This window comes from Heteronotia binoei, chromosome 21 (assembly GCF_032191835.1).
Source record: "Heteronotia binoei isolate CCM8104 ecotype False Entrance Well chromosome 21, APGP_CSIRO_Hbin_v1, whole genome shotgun sequence".
Classification (NCBI taxonomy): domain Eukaryota; kingdom Metazoa; phylum Chordata; class Lepidosauria; order Squamata; family Gekkonidae; genus Heteronotia; species Heteronotia binoei.
This window is the reverse complement of record NC_083243.1, coordinates 144,317,550-144,335,386: the sequence shown is the minus strand read 5'-3', so window position 1 is coordinate 144,335,386 and position 17,837 is coordinate 144,317,550. Positions and strand designations below refer to the sequence as shown.

At 40.8% G+C, this 17,837-nt stretch overlaps 1 protein-coding gene across 1 annotated transcript in view; it reads left to right on the top strand.

Annotated features, from left to right (window-relative positions):
* Positions 1-16,292, top strand: part of ZNF143 (zinc finger protein 143) — a 70,025-nt gene extending 53,733 nt beyond the window's left edge. Inside the window, exons 11-16 of the mRNA XM_060261693.1 lie at positions 3,342-3,521; positions 5,862-6,089; positions 8,537-8,685; positions 9,718-9,879; positions 11,448-11,594; positions 15,542-16,292. Of these exons, the coding sequence (XP_060117676.1) occupies positions 3,342-3,521; positions 5,862-6,089; positions 8,537-8,685; positions 9,718-9,879; positions 11,448-11,594; positions 15,542-15,625 (950 nt within the window). The 3' untranslated portion in view covers positions 15,626-16,292. The remainder of the gene's footprint in view (positions 1-3,341; positions 3,522-5,861; positions 6,090-8,536; positions 8,686-9,717; positions 9,880-11,447; positions 11,595-15,541) is intronic.
* Positions 16,293-17,837: the final 1,545 nt, after the last annotated feature.

Genomic DNA, 17,837 nt, shown 5'->3' with positions numbered 1-17,837 from the left:
GCAACGTGACCTATTCATTTTTTAACTTGTGGTTATACTTGAATGGTGGTCAGGGAAATTGACAAATGTTGGCCAGGGAAAGTTAGGGAAATGAAAAATGAAATTTTAGTGGCAACCCTGTCATTTCCCACCGCCACCCATTGCCATTTTTCTCCCAACAGAGCTTTTGGATTTGGAGCACCACCAGGAAAAAGTGGATTGGCAGAGGGAGTTTTTTTTAAAAGTGGGAAGAGTGAGAATGTTCAAGTACCCCACTACTACTTCTTTTTAAATTTCCCCAAAACAAACAGACACATGCACATATTTTAATCTATTTCAATGTAGTGCAGGACTCTGGTTGAAAACTGGTAGACATTTGAAGCAGTGGAATATCTTTGGCAAGTCCAAGAGGGCTTCTGGTAATGAAAAACATAACTGTGCTTTTCCAGAATCTTGTCTATCTAATGTAAAAAATAACCAGATTCTAGCTATGTGCTTTCTGAAAAAGAAAAAAAGTTAAAACCACTAAGGGTGGAGTTTACAAACAGGTTGTGTGACATTCTTGCAGACATTCCATTCCTTGTGTTTGAATTAAAGACTGGCTTTGAAGAAAGGCTGTTGCTGGGTGGATCCAAGTGCAATTCAGTTATTTTCTGCCAGTAATATGATCATAGAATCAAATAAAGATTATAGAAACTATAGCAACATGCCACTGTAGTTTGTACACTTAAAAACTCATATGTCTTTCTGGCAGAAAACTGACAACTTTGCTAAGGAGTGATTTGCAGTTTCCTTTACTGATAAGCTAATAGTTGCCTGTCTGAAAGATCTGTTTTAAGGAATTTAATTATAATGGTAATGAGCTGTCTAATAAGTAGCTTAGTAATACATTAAATTATAAAAATTCTGCTTTCACCCATCCCTCTTAGGCTTCTCTCTGTGGCATGACAGTATACAGGGACTCGACAGTTCTTAGCAAAAGCAAATGAGAAAATTCAGCACAACAGCATCAGGGTACGCCAGCAATATAACATTAATTGTAGGGTTTTAACTATTGATCCATATAGGTGTATTTAAGATAGTTGTATGCAAGTTAAACCAGGGACAGATATATTTTCTTAACATTACCGCACACATATTTGGTATTCTGTAGTTTACCATTTAGAGATGGATAACTTATTTCCATGGCCACAGTCTGAAGAATTATGCTGTTAACTCAATGTGCCTTTATTAGTGACAAATGTTCCCTCTAAGCTGCAGAGGCTTGTGAGCAAAGATTCTACTTTGTGAGCTACTGGCATTAAAGTTTTGAGCTACTGCATAAATTATTATGCTCTGAGGTCATCATTCCTGAGCTAAGACAAAAATGTGTGAGCTGGAGGCTAAAAATCTGTGAGCTAGCTCACACTAACTCAGCTTAGAGGGAACACTTCAATTTCAGTAGTGACTGCAATTTCTCAAGCAGCAGTTCCTGATTCTGCATGACACACCATGTTTGAACTGTGGGGGGGGGGGAGGTATTCAGAAGTGGGGAAGGGTAAGAGGGTCTACTGATTTAAGAAAAGAAGTCAAAAGTTCTTTTAGGAGTTCTCTAACATGAGCTTACTGCAGTACAGTCCTAAACACAGTTAAACTTGGTTTAAGATTGTACTATTAAAATAGTTCTCTGGGCTGTGGTCCTTATCTTAAAAAATTGCTCCTTGATTTAAGAAGTATACTGAAATAGCAGAAACAACAAAGTCTGCCAAATAGAACATTTATACATTGCATAACATTTAGATGCTTACATGAATGTTTTTTGTTTTCTATTTTTTTAAACAAGGCATATGTGGGTACCAAAATTATTGCTTTTGAGAATTACCTCTTCTGCATCAACCCAATGAACTATATAGTTATGTGTAATTATAAATTAAAAAAAATACATCAGATGGGTAGGAAAAGTCCTTAAAACTATATTGGGTTGGGTCCTGCCAGTTTTTCCACTGGTACAAGCAGGTGTGAAATTCTAGCAGGAGCTTCTTTGCATATTAGGCCACACACCCCTGATGTAGCCAATCCTCCAAGAGCTTACAAGGCTCTTTTTTGTAAGCTCTTGGAGGATTGGCTACATCAGGGTTGTGTGGCCTAATATGCAAAGGATCTCCTGCTAGAATTCTACCCCTGGGTACAAGAGAAGAAGGGCCAGTGTGCCAATTCCCCTTCTTACTGCAGATGGTATCCCATATGACTTTTTGTCTGTGTGGATACTACAGTCTGTAGGAGAGCCCTTTTACTGATCAAAAGGGTCTTTCCTCCTTGTGTTATTAGAAAAACTGGGAGGAGCAAATATTTTTAAATTGTGTTTTTCTCTAGCTTTCCAAACAATTATTATTATTTGTTTAAAATGTAAATAACACTAATATTCAAAACACACATGAAACTGACTTATACTTAGGGTTGCCAGCTCTGGATTGGGAAGTACCTGGAGATTTTGGGGATGGAGCCTGAAGAGAAGAAGGTTCTTAGCAGGGTATAATGCCATGGAGTCCACCTTCCAAAGCAGCCATTTTCTCCAGGGGAACTGATCTTGGTCAGCTGGAGATAAATTGTAATAGTGGGAGATTTCACATCACATGGCCTAGTCCTTTTAACTGGAGTTGCCTGGGATTGAACCTGGGACCTTCTATATACAAAGAAGAAGCTCTTCCACTGACCCGCAACCCCTCGCCTTAAATAATTTCAGAAGAGTTTTGAAAAATACAAATAACATTTCCATTTCAATACAAACATTCCTTGGGAAGTGAATTTTTTTCTAAGCTGAGTTCTGCCTGCTGCTTCTCTCTCTTTCTTTAGCCACAATGCATTGAGGGGAATAACAGACATGCAAGAAATATCCTAGGCATACATTCAGGTTATTCAGTCTGAACTTGTACACAAGCAACTCATTGTATTGAACCTTCAAACCACATTGGAAGTTTCCTGAGTTTCAGCAATATTTTTTTTTGGAAGGGGATGACTTTCAAGATTGAATTGCTGAAGAGTAAGTAGATTCAAAACCCCTCTATGCAGGCTGTTCTGGTGGATAGGTGCCTAAGAATCAAAACATTGATGTTCACCTGCAGTAAATATACCAGCAACGGGCTCCTGTGTTTAGGATTGCAGCTATAATCAGCTTTGTAACTTAGTTTAAATGCAGCCACTAGTTAGGCATTAGAAATGGCAGTTCATCTGACACTAACAGAAGGCTAGTATATTCAGAATAAAAAGAAGAAAGTTGAAGAAATTTGCAAACTTGGTAGCAGAATTGTCGAGTGTAAACCAAGTGATGGAAGTACTGCATCTTAAAATGTGTACTGATTAACCTACCTTTTAAAATTTTCTAGGTGAAAGACCATTCAAATGTCCTTTTGAAGGATGTGGGAGGTCGTTCACAACATCTAATATTAGAAAAGTTCACATCAGGACGCATACAGGAGAAAGACCCTATTATTGTACAGAGCCAGGATGTGGAAGAGCCTTTGCCAGTGCAACTAATTACAAGAACCATGTGAGAATACATACAGGTATTTGAGTTTTGCTTTATAGAATTTTGCTTCTAATAATCAGGTTTTGTCCATCTTCTCCATGGTTTGTGTGAGGTATTATATAAAACAGCTCTGAACAAAGCTGAATTCATTGGAGGCGGGGTGGGGGGTGGGGGAGAGATTCCCACTTAATCTAGCTGTCTTTGGGATAGCCCTGTACTTCTAACAGAGAAATTCCATTTGTATTGTGTTACACTGTAAAGTGCAAGACTTAAAACCCTAAACAGCCATAGTCCTAGTTTTGAACAGAGGTGTTATACTTGCTTGTTATGAGGGCTGGATCTGGCATAAATGTCACATTGTCAGGTCAGGCCACATGTGCCATTAAATGTAACGCCAGGTACCAGAGATATTTTACCACTGACCATGACCCATACTCATGACCCTCAGCAGAGCTCGAAGCCAAACCAGCCTACCACTTATGGTTGCCAACTCTGGGTTTGGCAATCCCTGGAGATCTGGGGGAAGACTCTGAGGAGGGCCTGCATTTGTGGAAGGGATGGATTTCAACAGGGGGTGTAATACTCTAATAAAGGCCCTTCCTTTCCACATTTGAACTGGTTTCCCCCCAGTTGCTTGTGAGCTGGATAACAGCTTTGGACAGGCTGCTCCCTCCCCAGGGCCATATGTTTGACATGTCTGGTTTAAAATATCCTTGCTCAGTTCCTTGTATGCTTTTTAAAACAAAGGTTTTTGAAATAAGGTTCATGTATGAGTTGTGAGCGTGGAGTTTGGGCTCGAACTAATAATCTCATCCATTCTTGTAAGAATGAGCCCACAGTCTCTTGAGTCCTAGTTCCTAGCCACCTTCAACATTTCTGGGGTTCAAGAATATTTCTCCAACTTTGAAGTGGCAGGCAAGCAGCTCAAACATATTTTGTGTTACACTGAGTTAGGGGAATAACATGTGACTGAGAATGAGTACTGAGAACTGCAATTCACAAGTCTGAGGATATGAACCATGCTGTGAAAATATATATATATATACAATTATAATACTGATAATAATTGTCAATGATAATAGAAGTATGTCAGCATGTTTCTACAATCTGAATTGCTATATATATATATATAGCAATAGCATATATATATATATATATATATGCTAATATTTTGTCAGTGACTGATTGGAGCTGAGCTGTCAAAGACTGGGACTCCCATTGGTTAAGGGATCTAAAGGATGCTCATTGTTGTTTGTTGAGCTGTCCTGATTTTATGTTTACTGTTGGTTGAATTGTTCTTACCCTATGAAAAGACAGAGAAGCCAGCAAGTCCTAGAGAAGGAAAGGGTAGAGGAAACCGGGCTCTAAGAAAGGAATGCTGGAAGAGGGTTATTCTAGAAGAGTAGTTTGTGTGGGGAAGGAAAAGAACATGTGTCCTGGAACAGCAGAAGTTAAATAAGTTGAAGTTCACATCTTTTGAAATATTATTTGGCTTTTACTACATTTGAATGTATAATTTCAAGTAAAGAAGGAAGGTTGGTTGCTGTGAATTTTCAAATTGTGACCATCCCACAGCATAGATCCCGAAAGCATCTTTGTTGGTTCTCCTGGTCTCTTGTTGGCTTTAAATAACATTGATCATGGTATTGCCTGGATGAGTTAGGTCTGAATGGCACTGTTTTGCCGTTGCTTAATTCCTTCCTTTAGGATAATTCCCAGAAGGTGATGTTAGAACATGACTGCTTTACTATGTGATCTTTGTCTTAAAGGAATAAATGGCTTATGGCCACAATACCCAGTGATTTGTTCCTCTCTGACTTTCTGCTCTGTAAAATGAGCCCTTTTTTAGATTGTCATCTGGCAGGACATTTCTGTTCTGTCTTTGGAAACTGGATATATGGCACTTCGGCTGTTTCTTAATTTTATTTTGTTTATATATTTTAATCTAATGCAAACTACCCCAAGGATCCATTTCAGGATGAAAGAGCAGGAATAAATACTCTTGATAAATAAATGGCTATTTTTATCAGTTGTCTCTCTTTGTTCCAAGGAATGTAGGAGAGATACCTTGTATTTGCATGTATTGGGGCATATTTGAACCACTGTCATTTTTAATATATAATTTTCCATGATTACAAATCCTACCATACAAAGTAACTGTTACCTGTTAAACAGCTTTTGCACATTATATACAAAGGGCAAAAATAGTCACTGAGACTGCTAAACTAAATTGCACTGTGATTCAGAACAGTTCTTTACAATTATAATACTGATAATAATTTTCAATTATAATAGAAGTATGTCAGCATGTTTCTGCTATCTGAATTGTTAGCACATCACATCCAGTTTTCCTCACTGCCTGTATTTTTCTATCTAGGGGAGAAGCCTTATGTATGTACGGTCCCTGGCTGTGACAAACGCTTTACAGAATATTCCAGTTTATATAAACACCATGTGGTACATACGCATTCCAAACCATATAACTGTAATCACTGTGGAAAAACATATAAACAAATTTCTACACTTGCAATGCACAAGCGGACAGCACACAATGATACAGAGCCAATAGAAGAGGAACAAGAAGCATTTTTTGAGCCACCTCCAGGTATGTAGTTAATGTTTGCTACCCGCTGAATTTTCTATAATATTAGCAACAGGGTTTTGTTTTTTTTGCAGGAACTCCTTTGCATATTAGGCCACATGCCCCTGATGTAGCCAATTCTCCTGAAGCTTACAGTAGGTCCTGTACTAAGAGCCCTGTAAGCTCTTAGAGGATTGGCTACATCAGGCGTGTGTGGCCTAATATGCAAAGGAATTCCTGCTACAACCTCACCTGATTAGCAACCTCACCTATTATATCTTACTGATAAATTAATGTATCTTAACAGTGACAACTAAAGTACCATCCACAGAACCACAGATTAATTAAAATTACTTTATTTGCACTGCCTGACAGTAAGTATAGAGTCCAGTGACTATCAAAGCAGAACATTTGGATATCATATATAATAATTACCTAATAGTGGTGGCCAAATGGAGTACTCCCATTGGCTGACAGGTGCACTCAACAAACCATTGGCCCATCATGCATCAGTCACCACCTTTGGGTTCCTATTGGGTGACTCCCCTGCCCCCACCTACTGCAGGCTCGGGAACACTGAACAAAGCATAAAAAAGTCTTACCTCAGAGACAGACACATCTCCGATGCTTCTCTGTGTCCTCTCCATTAGCCGGTCTCAGAAAGGGCTGCTGCTCTGTGGCCTCATAAAGCATTTCCTCAGAGGCCATGGCAGTTGCCTCTTTCCTTCACTCCCTCCCTCCTCCCCTTAACTTCGCCCCAGGAGCCACTGGGGAAGCTGCTAGACAGAGGCTATTGCTTGGCAACCAAAGATGCTTCTGTCAGTAAAGGGAGAGTTCTCAGCTGAATATAATTCCATAGTGTCCACCCTCCAGAGTAGTTATTTTCTCCAGGGGGAGAGAGATCTGTTGTCTGGAGTTTAGTTGTCATCCCAGGAGATCTTCAGGCTCCACCTGGAAGTTGGCTGCGCTACGCCTGGCAGCATCCTCTGGATAACTTGATGCCACTTGACTTAAATAGGCCTGACTGCTTGCACTTGTTCAGCAGCAGCCACCCTATGACAGCCAGTGTGACTTAGCAGTTGCCAACTCCAGGTTGGAAAATTTATGGAGATTTGAGGGGTAGAGCCTGGAGAGGGTGAGGTTTGAGGAGAGGTGGGACCTCAGACAGGTACAGTGCCATACACTCCACCCTCCAAACCAGCTCTTTCCTCTTGGGGAACCGCTGCTGACAATCTCCAGGTGAGGACTGGAGATCACTCAGAATTACAATTGTTTTCCCTTGAGTGGGTGGGAAGACAGCAAGGGTGGGGGGGCACTCACCCAAAGCCTCTTTCTACAGCCTGTTATATTTTTCTCCATAACTGGCCTTATTCCTAGCAAAGACATAGATCTCCATATAATGATTAGTTTTGTAAACCTCTACCATGTCTCCACAATAATTTTTCCCTAACCTGAAAAAGCCTATTAAAAGGAACATGCTCCAGCACCTTGTCCTTTCCTGACTATTATGTCCTTGTGATGGGGTGATCAGAATTGTACTTATTATTCCAATATAAAAGTATTATACTATCCATTATAAGCTTATATGAGTATTTGTTTAACATGAACATTGCAAAGAAATAAATAAAATAATGAGGACTTTTTTTATCCTGCTGTGCATGAATTTACTGTAGTGAGGAGAAGGGACGTGGCCCATAGCTGATAGAGATGGTATACAATGAAGCCCTTTTAAAGTAAATTGCTAGTTCTAAGGGCTATTTATGAAAGAAAGATTAGGATGAATGTTGAACATTACTTAAGATACTACACTATTTCATCACTATCACACAGTAGGGAGCCTCTTTTTCTTTCAAAGAATGGAGACAGTTGATAAAGAGAAATTTTTCTCCCCCTTCCAAAATACTAGAATTTGAGGGCATCCAATAAAGCTTTTGTTCAAGATAAACAAAAGGAAAGAACACTTTACACAGAGAGGGTGATTAAAATATGGAATTCGCTACTGGAGGATGTAGTGGTGGCCATAGGAATAAACAGCTTTAAAGGGGCAATTTGATAGATTAATGGAGACTATGAGCCATAGTGGCTGAGTGGAACCCCCACATTCAGAGGTACTAATCCTCTGAATCCTAGAACCAGGAGACAACATCAGGGGGAAGACTTCTATGGCCTCTATGACCTGTTGGCCCTCCAGAGGAACTGGTTAGCCACTGTGTGAGACAGGATGCTGGATTAGTTGAAACCATTTTTAATAAGCCATTGATGATGTTTATAGTCAAATGTTAGTAGAAAAAGATTAATAGAAACTAAATTGCAGTTTTCTTTTATTTTAGTTTATAACTTCTACAAACATAGTATGAATATCAGAATATGTATTTTTATACCCATAACATAGTTCCTACATGTAGGATTAATTTTTTCTTTATTAGCATAATTTTGGCTACAAGTAAACTGTTCTTCCTCTAATCAAATAGGTCAAGGTGAAGATGTTCTCAAAGGATCGCAAATAACATATGTAACGGGGGTAGAAGGAGATGATGTTGTTTCTGCACAGGTTGCTACAGTGACTCAAACAGGGCTCAGTCAGCAAGTGGCACTTATTTCCCAAGATGGAACTCAGCATGTAAGTATTCAGTAAGTCAAAGCCATCCCTGCAAAATGGGTTTCAAAATTTGAAATACTGTTTATATTTAGTTATGCCATTTGTTCACATATAGAAATATTGGAATCAATAAAGTTTAGCTTTGCAGGGTCAGAAATAATTACCACTCGCTTGACAAAATCTAACTAATATTGTCGATATTGTCCTGCAGAAAGATAAGTTACATATGCATGGTGGTTCCAAAATTTCTTTTTCCAATTTCTTTCTGCCTACTTACTGCAACTATTAGGATAGACTTTCAGTCGGGTTAGGGAGAAAAGGAGATAAAACCTTAGTTAATGGATCCTAAGGTGCTTTTGCATGAATTGCAATTTCTTCCACTGGTCTGCACTTCTAGTGGATTTCTCATTCAATCTACAGCCCCTCCATGCTGTAGCCCACAATTTTTCTGATAGTCTCCTGATCCTGATGAACTTGGTGCTATAGAGGCTGCATAAATTCCTCCAGTATCTTTTTTTCCCCTTTTGACTATTAGATATTGAATTAGCAGTCAGTATTGCAATAAAGATTTTTAAAACTGTCTAAAATAATACATATGGAACATTTTTAATAAGTAAAACCTCTGCCAGAAGGTTCTTAGTTATGAAACCAGCCTAATATAGAGAGTTTAGTAAAGTTACTTTGAAGTTTTGACTCTTATTTTGTCCTTGTTCTCAAATATCTTCTAACAGCTATTTAGGTTTTTAATATATTTTAGGGTTATCTGTGTTGTTACTTTGATAGTTTAACTGAACATGTGGTGGCTGAAAACAAATAATGGCTTGAATCGAGCAAAGCATTTCCATGAACAAAAGGATTTCCGCTCATGCAGCACAAATCTTTCACCTGTCCTCTCCAGCTGCAGCTTAAAATGCTCCCCCCGTGGGGTACAGGGGGAGACAAGAACATTGAGCTCCATAAGGTGAAATCATTCCATCCCAGCTAGTGTGATAAAAGCCTCGGGCACAAATGTAGTATTTGTTAGACTGATTAACAATTTATGTTCTATTTCAGGTTAACATATCTCAGGCTGACATGCAGGCCATTGGAAATACAATCACTATGGTAACACAAGATGGCACTACCATCACAGTCCCTGCCCATGATGCAGTTATTTCTTCTGCAGGGACACATTCTGTTGCAATGGTTACAGCAGAAGGCACTGAAGGACAGCAGGTAAAAAGCCGGTAAATATATTTGTACATAGAAAAAGCACAAGGTGGTGTTATCTATGTAATCTGTCTCACAGAATATTTAAGAGAATTTTGCAGCTTGTCCAGTTAAATTTGCAAATTTAGTAACTATAATATACTTTTTTAGCTCTGTAGAAATTTAAATTATGAAGCTCCATAAGTGGTGCCAATCCACAGAACTATGATATTATTCTCTCCCTCCCCTCTACCCTTATCTCAAAGTTTCTGTGGTGGCCTACAAACATCAAGCAATAATAAAAACAGCAACAGAATCATAAACATTTGAGTTTGCAAACAATTTGTTATTTTTTATAGTTGGCTGATTTTTTAATAGATTTTCCCACTCTGCTTTGGGTTGGCTAAGAACATCCTCCCGCCCTTGTTGCTGTGAATCATTAAGAGCCTTAAAAATAACCAGCACATTGTTCTCAGAAGGAAATTGCTTCTGGTTTAATTCTTTTGCAACTGGTGATATTGTGTCTTTGGTACTTTATGCCAGTTTGCCATTTCGTTGTCACACATAGCACTCTTTGAAGCTTCTGTATAGTCTTCAAAAACAGCCCCATGACTGGGATAGTCTAATCTGTATGTGACCAGAACATGGACAGAGGAGTGCCACAGAGGAGATCTGAAAATCCATCTACAGATGCAGATCTAATAATACCTACCCCCAAGCTGCAAATCTTTATTTTATTTAATTGTTTAAAACATTTGTATCCTACCATTTTGCATAGTTAAGTCCTGCAAGGCAGAACCTTCTCTTTCAAAGGAAGTGAATCCCCATCCAGAACATGCCAATGATTGTCAACATTATTTATTTATTTATTTATTTATTTCGATTTACTTTAATCTGTATTAAGTTTCAGTTCATTTGTCCTTATCTAGTCCTTTACTGCCTCCCAAAGAATCAGCTCAGAACATCCACAGCTTTGTCCAATTCATCTGAAAAAGAGCTGGATATCATCAGCATATTAATGACGTCTTATTTCAGATCTCTTGGTTTCATGTTGTAGTTAGATCACTATGGGACACCATAGCACAGATTCCATGGATCCAAACAGCTGTCCCATTCCCCCAACCCATGCCACCCTCTGATACATCAGCCAAGTAAGAACAGGACCACCAGAGTGTGGTATGCTGGATACCAATTTTGCCTATCAGTGTAGAAGGATATTCTAGTTGATGGGTATAAAAATGTACTTCTGTGCCTTTTTCATGTTAAAGCTGGTCAATCAGGGAGGCCAAACATATTTCAGAACAAAAGCTGGAACTTCAAGAACTGGCAAAAGGCTGTTGTGACATTTATGTCATGAACAGCTGCCAGGTAGGGAAAAGGAGCCCAGGATCAGTATGGATGTCCCCTTCTGACTGGGGAGGGGCTGTTTGTGGACAGATATGCCAGGTGTACGCCATTCTTGCCAGGTGAGGTAGGCTTACTCCCTTTACGGTAAATCTTATTGCCTCTCTATAGAATATTAATAATGATTCATGGCTGAAATACTTTCAAAGGTTTAGATTTTCAAGATGTAGCTTTGTGTGTTTATTATGAAGGTTGCCATTGTGGCTCAAGATTTAGCAGCCTTCCATAGTGCTTCACCAGAAATTGGACATCAGCAACATGGGCATCATTTAGTTACAGCAGAATCTAGACCTGTTACGTTGCTGGCTACATCCAATGGGACACAGATTGCAGTGCAGGTAAGTAGAACAAGTAGGCTTGGTAGCATGCGATTTCTTAGAAATTCAGCTGTTTCATGTTTTCAATATTTAAATCTGTGCTTCTGCTCCCAGTTATGTATGCTTGATTTGCAATATGATCATGTATATTCCTTTTTGTGTATTGTTATCTGTGTAAACATACATGACATGGTCTATGGGGCTGCACTTTTGCACTTACTGACAACCGCTATAGTCTGTTCTAGTACAGTCTTACAGTTGGGATAAATCTGCTAAAGTCAACTGAGCATCATGTCCCTGTTGTGTTAGGACACTGTGCAATATAGCAGTGAGCTGGCTTTGACTCAAAAGAGGAGCCTGAGGTGCTAGACCATGGCTTGAGGGAGAGTAGGGAACTCCAGGAGACGGCCACATGGTAGATGCCCTGGGCATATAGGTTCCTGAGGCTGAACCTGAGGAGCCTGCAGTTGGAGCTCCTCCATAAGAACTTCTCACTATTTCTAAGGTCCTGGAGCAACTAAGCACCTGCACAGGGCCCAGCCCACAAGCCCAGTAGGGCAGCGGAGACAGTGGGATTGTGCTGAAACAGCCAAGGCAGAGACACAGTGCCAGGCCTGCAGTCTGTGGTCCACCTCCTGAGCCAGACCATTTTATTTAGAATTTAGAACCATGGTTCTGGTTGGGTGTGATCAGGGCTTTTTTTTTATAGAAAAAGCCCAGCAGGAACTCATTTACATATTAGGCCACACCCCCTGATATCAAGCCCTGCATTCCTGCTCAAAAAAAAGCCCTGTATGTGATCCTTTTGCAGAATTCTGGCCCCAGTTAAGCCTGGACAAGATAAGTCCCAAGTGTTGCTTCCAGAGCAGATGAAGTGGCTTCCCTCTCAGCCTATTTAAGCCAGGGGCTGGGAGGGGAGGCTTGCTGGATCAATTGGTCCACCAGCTCCAGCTCTTCAAGCCTGGCCATCTCGAGGGCCAAGGTTCTGGTACCACTCAAGGGAATCTGACTGCAGAGTATAGAACAGCTACTATCTTTATACCATGTACCTATCTTATATCCCCTGCGGGAATCAATGCTGGCTGCTGTTGAGAGAGGAAACGAGAGGTGTATTGTTATTGCATCCGCAGTTGGAGGAGTGGTGAATCAATGGTGGTGTTTGTGCCTTGGTAGAGTGCCTGTAAGGATTCTGAGCAGACCAATGTTTGCAGTATTCTGTAACAGTGTTTGTGCTACTTCTTGGCTGTATGTACAAGGTGTTTGCTTTTTGCACAGCACCATTTCTCTGGAGTTCCATCACCATAAATTCACGTATGTTCAAAGGGTACTTTAACTTTAGCATGTTCTTAAATCAGAGGTTTCCCTATATTGCATTTACCAGTATTTTAAACATTCTAGGCCTAAGGCCAGATAAGGTACATGCCTTGAACACTATCAGTTGAGATATGAGCAGGGCTGTAGCCAGGATTTAAAATTTGGTGGGGCACATAGCAAGGGTTTTTATGGGGGGGCACTGGAGGGAGGCCCAGTTGCAAGGAGAGGCTGCAAGGCTTTGGAGTCCCTCCTTCCCCTGTGCAGTGAGCCAAGGATGGCCACCGAAAAGCCCTCTCCTTGGAAGCCCAGTACCTCATCTTGCCCCCGACCCTCCCAGGTCCCACTTCCTCCAACTAGGGGAAGAGGAACAAGCAGCCAGGGGAAGAGGAACGAGGAACCACGATTGCTACAGCATGCACAGCAGGGGCCATTCCCTTGAGTGGTCCCAAGGAGGCCTGGGCCAGGTCAACAGCAAGTGAGGTGGCTACAATTCAACCTGATGGGCAGCACCTGGGAGAAGGATAGCTATTCTGCTGGGCGAGCTACAGCCAGACACAGCTGCAACTTCTCTCCTGTGCATCAGCCTCCCATCCAACCCCACATCCTCCAGTGGGTGAAAGAAGTTGGAGGAGAGTTGACTTGCCTCTCCCCCTGGCTGGGCTCAAGTGTCAGGCTTCCCCTCCAGGCTACCAATGTGGAGAGGACATGGCGGGGGGAGATGTGGAGGACCAGAAGAAGTTGCAAGGACTGGCAAGGGGAAGCAGAGCCTGTAGGGCTGGCAGCTGCAGAGGTGCCTTTGAAAGAATGGGGAGGGGGTGGCCTGCGAGCACCAGCAGCTCCTTTCCCCATCCCAGCCCCCGTGAGCCTGCCTTCCTGGTGCCCAACGAAGCCTGTGTGTGCAAAGAGAGTGGCTGAGCCAAGGCTTCAGTGTGCATACAAGCACAGGACGGGGGTGGCAGATCAATGGCGCCATGGGGAGTGGCATTGGTGGGCTTGAAGGAGGAGATAACGTGCATCCATGAGGCCACATCCACGGAGCCATCAGGCGGTGGGCAAGAGGGGGGCTGGTGACAGCAGGGGAAGACCAAGGAAGGAGGGGCCAAAAAGATAACAGAGGGGTCTGGACCCCCAGGACTCCACCATAGCTATGGGCCTGGATATGGGCATTCTGAATAGAGTTTATGCAGTGCTCAATTTGGCTGCAGACTTAGTTGGTATCGTAAGTTGCACCATTGCTCTGGAGGCACTCTGTAGGCTCTGTACAAGAGAGCTTGTTTTTCACTCCCATTGAGTATTTAAACTTACAGCAGAATTTTGTCAGCATAACTTTACCCTAGCACTAAAAGCAGGATGCAGGCTGAGGGAGCATAGGGTGCTACATCCCACTTCTTCCCCAATATGCCCATTTATTGCCCCTATAGTGGTACAGCTTTGCTGGCATGGGGGTTACACCAGTGCAGCATTGATGAAATGCTGCACCATCGTATCTCCATGAGATATCAATTTACGGGGTTAGTTATTGTCCTTAGCAGTTTCAAGAGTAACTTTAGGATTGCACCCTAATGGTACCATCCTGAGCAGATAGTTTCATAGGGTAGTCATGTTTGTCTGCAGTAGAACAGCTAGATTTCAGTCTGGTAGTCCTTTTGAAACCAACTAGATTGGGGAGGGGGTATGAACTTTTGAGTGGCAGAGCTTCCTATGTCTGATATCTAAGCAGAGTTGAACAGCCTTATGAGTTCATTGACATTAATAGGCTTAGAAAGATGTGGCACAGTAAGTCAGTACAGTATGTACAAGAATGCTTTTAAAAGTTCTTAAACTTATAACATGGTACTTTAATTTTAGTATGTTCTTAATATAGAGGTTTTCCTGTATTGCAGTTACTAGCATTTTAAACATTCCGGTATTTTAAAAATAATTGTATTCTTATCTGTTTCTTTATGACGGAGTACAACTCATTTCTACTGATAATTGATGACAAAAGTATATTACCCAGTAGCCAAGTAGCCCATGTGGTCTTCCTTTTATCACCTTTCAACCTAATAGATAATGCCTATATTATTTCAGTCCAAAATATGACTGTTACATTCAATCTCCCACAGTTTTCAAAGAATTAGTGACTTGAAATAAGCAACTGGAGAAGATGAATGCATTTCTTTTCTTGGGATCAGTATGTAATCATGTAACATATATGCAGATCATGCATGCTGATCCATCTAATTTGAAGCGAGTCTCTGCCGGATTTATAGTCAGCATTGTCTGATTGCTTAAAGATTGCTACTACTACTAAGAGAAGATATATTGATAATGTCCAGGATCCAGAAAACTGCAAGCACTACAGCTTACTGGAGGGGGCTTTGGATGTGTCTTTCTTAGACAGCAATTAATGCCCCATGCTTTATAGCAAACAGCTTTTGAAACTGATGGGGGTTCAAAAGTCATATTTTAAGAAATAGCCCATGTTGCTCATTTGCTATTATAGCTACATATATAAAAATATGATTAATACATTAATGATTTTCTCCCTTATATGTCCAAGTTAGTTGACTAAATATGGTGCACAAAATGTAATTTACATTATCTGCTTCAAAATAAAACCCAAAAATATATTTCAGCCCATATATTTATAGTATTGTTTTTGTTTGTTTCAGCTTGGAGAACAGCAATCTTTGGAAGAAGCCATTAGAATAGCTTCTAGAATACAACAAGGTGAAACACCAGGAATTGATGATTAACCTGTGCCTAAAAGAATGGTGGAATTAATTATATTTTATTTTCAGTCAACAATGTCTGTGCCAGCCGACATCCATAAAAACTTTAATATGTTCTTGCTCGCTGATACTCTGCACACATTTTATGCAACAGTGAAGAACATTTCATGTCTGTAATATTTGTGTACATGAACACTGGGAAGTAGATGAATACCACCTATCAGACTGATTCTCTATTCAGGAACATGGAGTTAGGATTTCCTGCTTAGATTTCCTTTCCCTATAATTACATCAGATTCCAAACTAGACTACAGGCAAGCTGCATCTGCTTTAGAACTACTGGAATGAATTTAAAGCCACATGAAACCGAATGAAGTCATTACTGAAGATTTCAGATGTTTAAACCAATTACAAAAATCATCATTTCAAAAACCTTTTGCAAACAGAACACTTTTTATTGGTTCCTGATTTACGGAAGAAATTTTGAATTTTGAGACCTTTGTAAATAGTACATTTTGAATTGTGTTTCGTACACAAGTTGAAGATGCATCTTATTTAGCTTTTGCCTCCTATCTCACTGATTGTAAATACAGACTGTTCATGCTGGAATTGCTAAATATATTATCTTTGAATTGGATTATGTACAAAAGAGGAGCTTTGCTTGTTCAATTATTAAAGGAAGTAAATCTAATATTTCTGTTTCATTGTATCTCAACCTACATACTAATAGTGAAGTTGGCCAGATCTTTGTGAATGGGCAAGACAGATTTTTCTACAAACCTGAACGTCCCAGATTTGCAGAAAACTGTGAAATCTATTTTTAAAAACCCCAAAATGATAAAAGTAGTGCCTGTTGCTTTAACCAGTAGATTCCCTCAGTGGTCATTGCTAGGCAACCACAGTATTCCAGGCTGTGTTTTAATGAGTAAAAGGCCAGGGGGAGGGGGCATGGTCCTTTCCAGGCCTTTTGGACTTTGAGGGAGGACTTGTTGGGGCCAGGCCAAACTAGAATTGCAAGCTCTAGGTTGGGAAAGTCCTAGATATTTTGTGGTGGAGTTTGAGAAGGGCAGGGTAAAGGCATCAGCCAAATATAATGCCATACAGTCTCCCCTCCAAAGCATTCATTTTCTCCAGGGGAACAGATCTCTGTTGTTGGAGTTCAGTTGTAATTTTGGAAGATCTTCAGGTCTGACCAGGAGGTTGGTAACCCTAGGCCCAGAAAGAACCTCTGGGTAGCTTGTACTGCTCTATTTGTGTCACTGAACTAAGACTGCTTTCTACTGTTCAACGGCAGCCACCCTGTGAAAGCTAGTGTGATACTGCAGTTAGAGCTTAGACTCCCTCAAGATGTTATCTAGCCATCAAATAACAGAATTGGACTGTGAATTGTAAGAACCATGTCTTAGAATTTTCATAAATTAAGTGTAATTTTTTTACAATAATGTGTTATTTTTTGCATGGAGTCTGTTGACTTTTTCTCCTCTATACCATGCTGCTCATTGCATTGCTTAACCTCCAGGTGTGGGGTTCTTGAGATCACCCAGAATTACAGCTGCTGTCCAGAAGGCAGAGATCAGTTCCTCTAGAGAAAATGACTACTTTGGAGCATGGGCTCTGTAGAGAAACACCATTTTAGGCCTGTGCTTGTCTGGGAGTTGGCTAGAGGAGTCTTAAACTCTAGGCAAGGCTTTGGCCTAGTCTATTCCTCCTTCCCCCTCCCCTCCTGTTTGGAAGCAGCACTTCTGAGGAGGCCTCCTAGAGAGACAGGAAGTCTTTCAGACTGGTCTCCCAGAAGGCTTCGGGAGGGAAAACCAGTTCCTGGGTTTTATATTATAGCTTTTTGGGGGGGGGAAAGGGAGTTTGATTTGAGTCTTGGTGACTGGTGAGTTGGTTCTGGATGTATGGTCAGGGCCAGTTACATATTAGGGAAAGAAGGAGCGTTTTCCCCTAGTTTGATTTATTTCTTCTGTTCACTATTTTATGCCTGTATATAGTTATAACTTTTAAATAAATATGTTGTCTGTTTAAAAAGGTAGTCCCTCTGTACCACATAGGTTCCCCAACCGCCTTAGACCACACTACTGCTACAGGGGAGTCCAGGGAAGGCATACATTTGGCAAGGGTGCCAATCCTCCAGGGGTCTCCCAAAGAAGGACTGTGGTCTCTGTGTTAACCAGGTGCTGGGTTGGCAGAGGACCTTGAGGTCACAGAACTGGCAAGGGGGATTGGTAGTCTT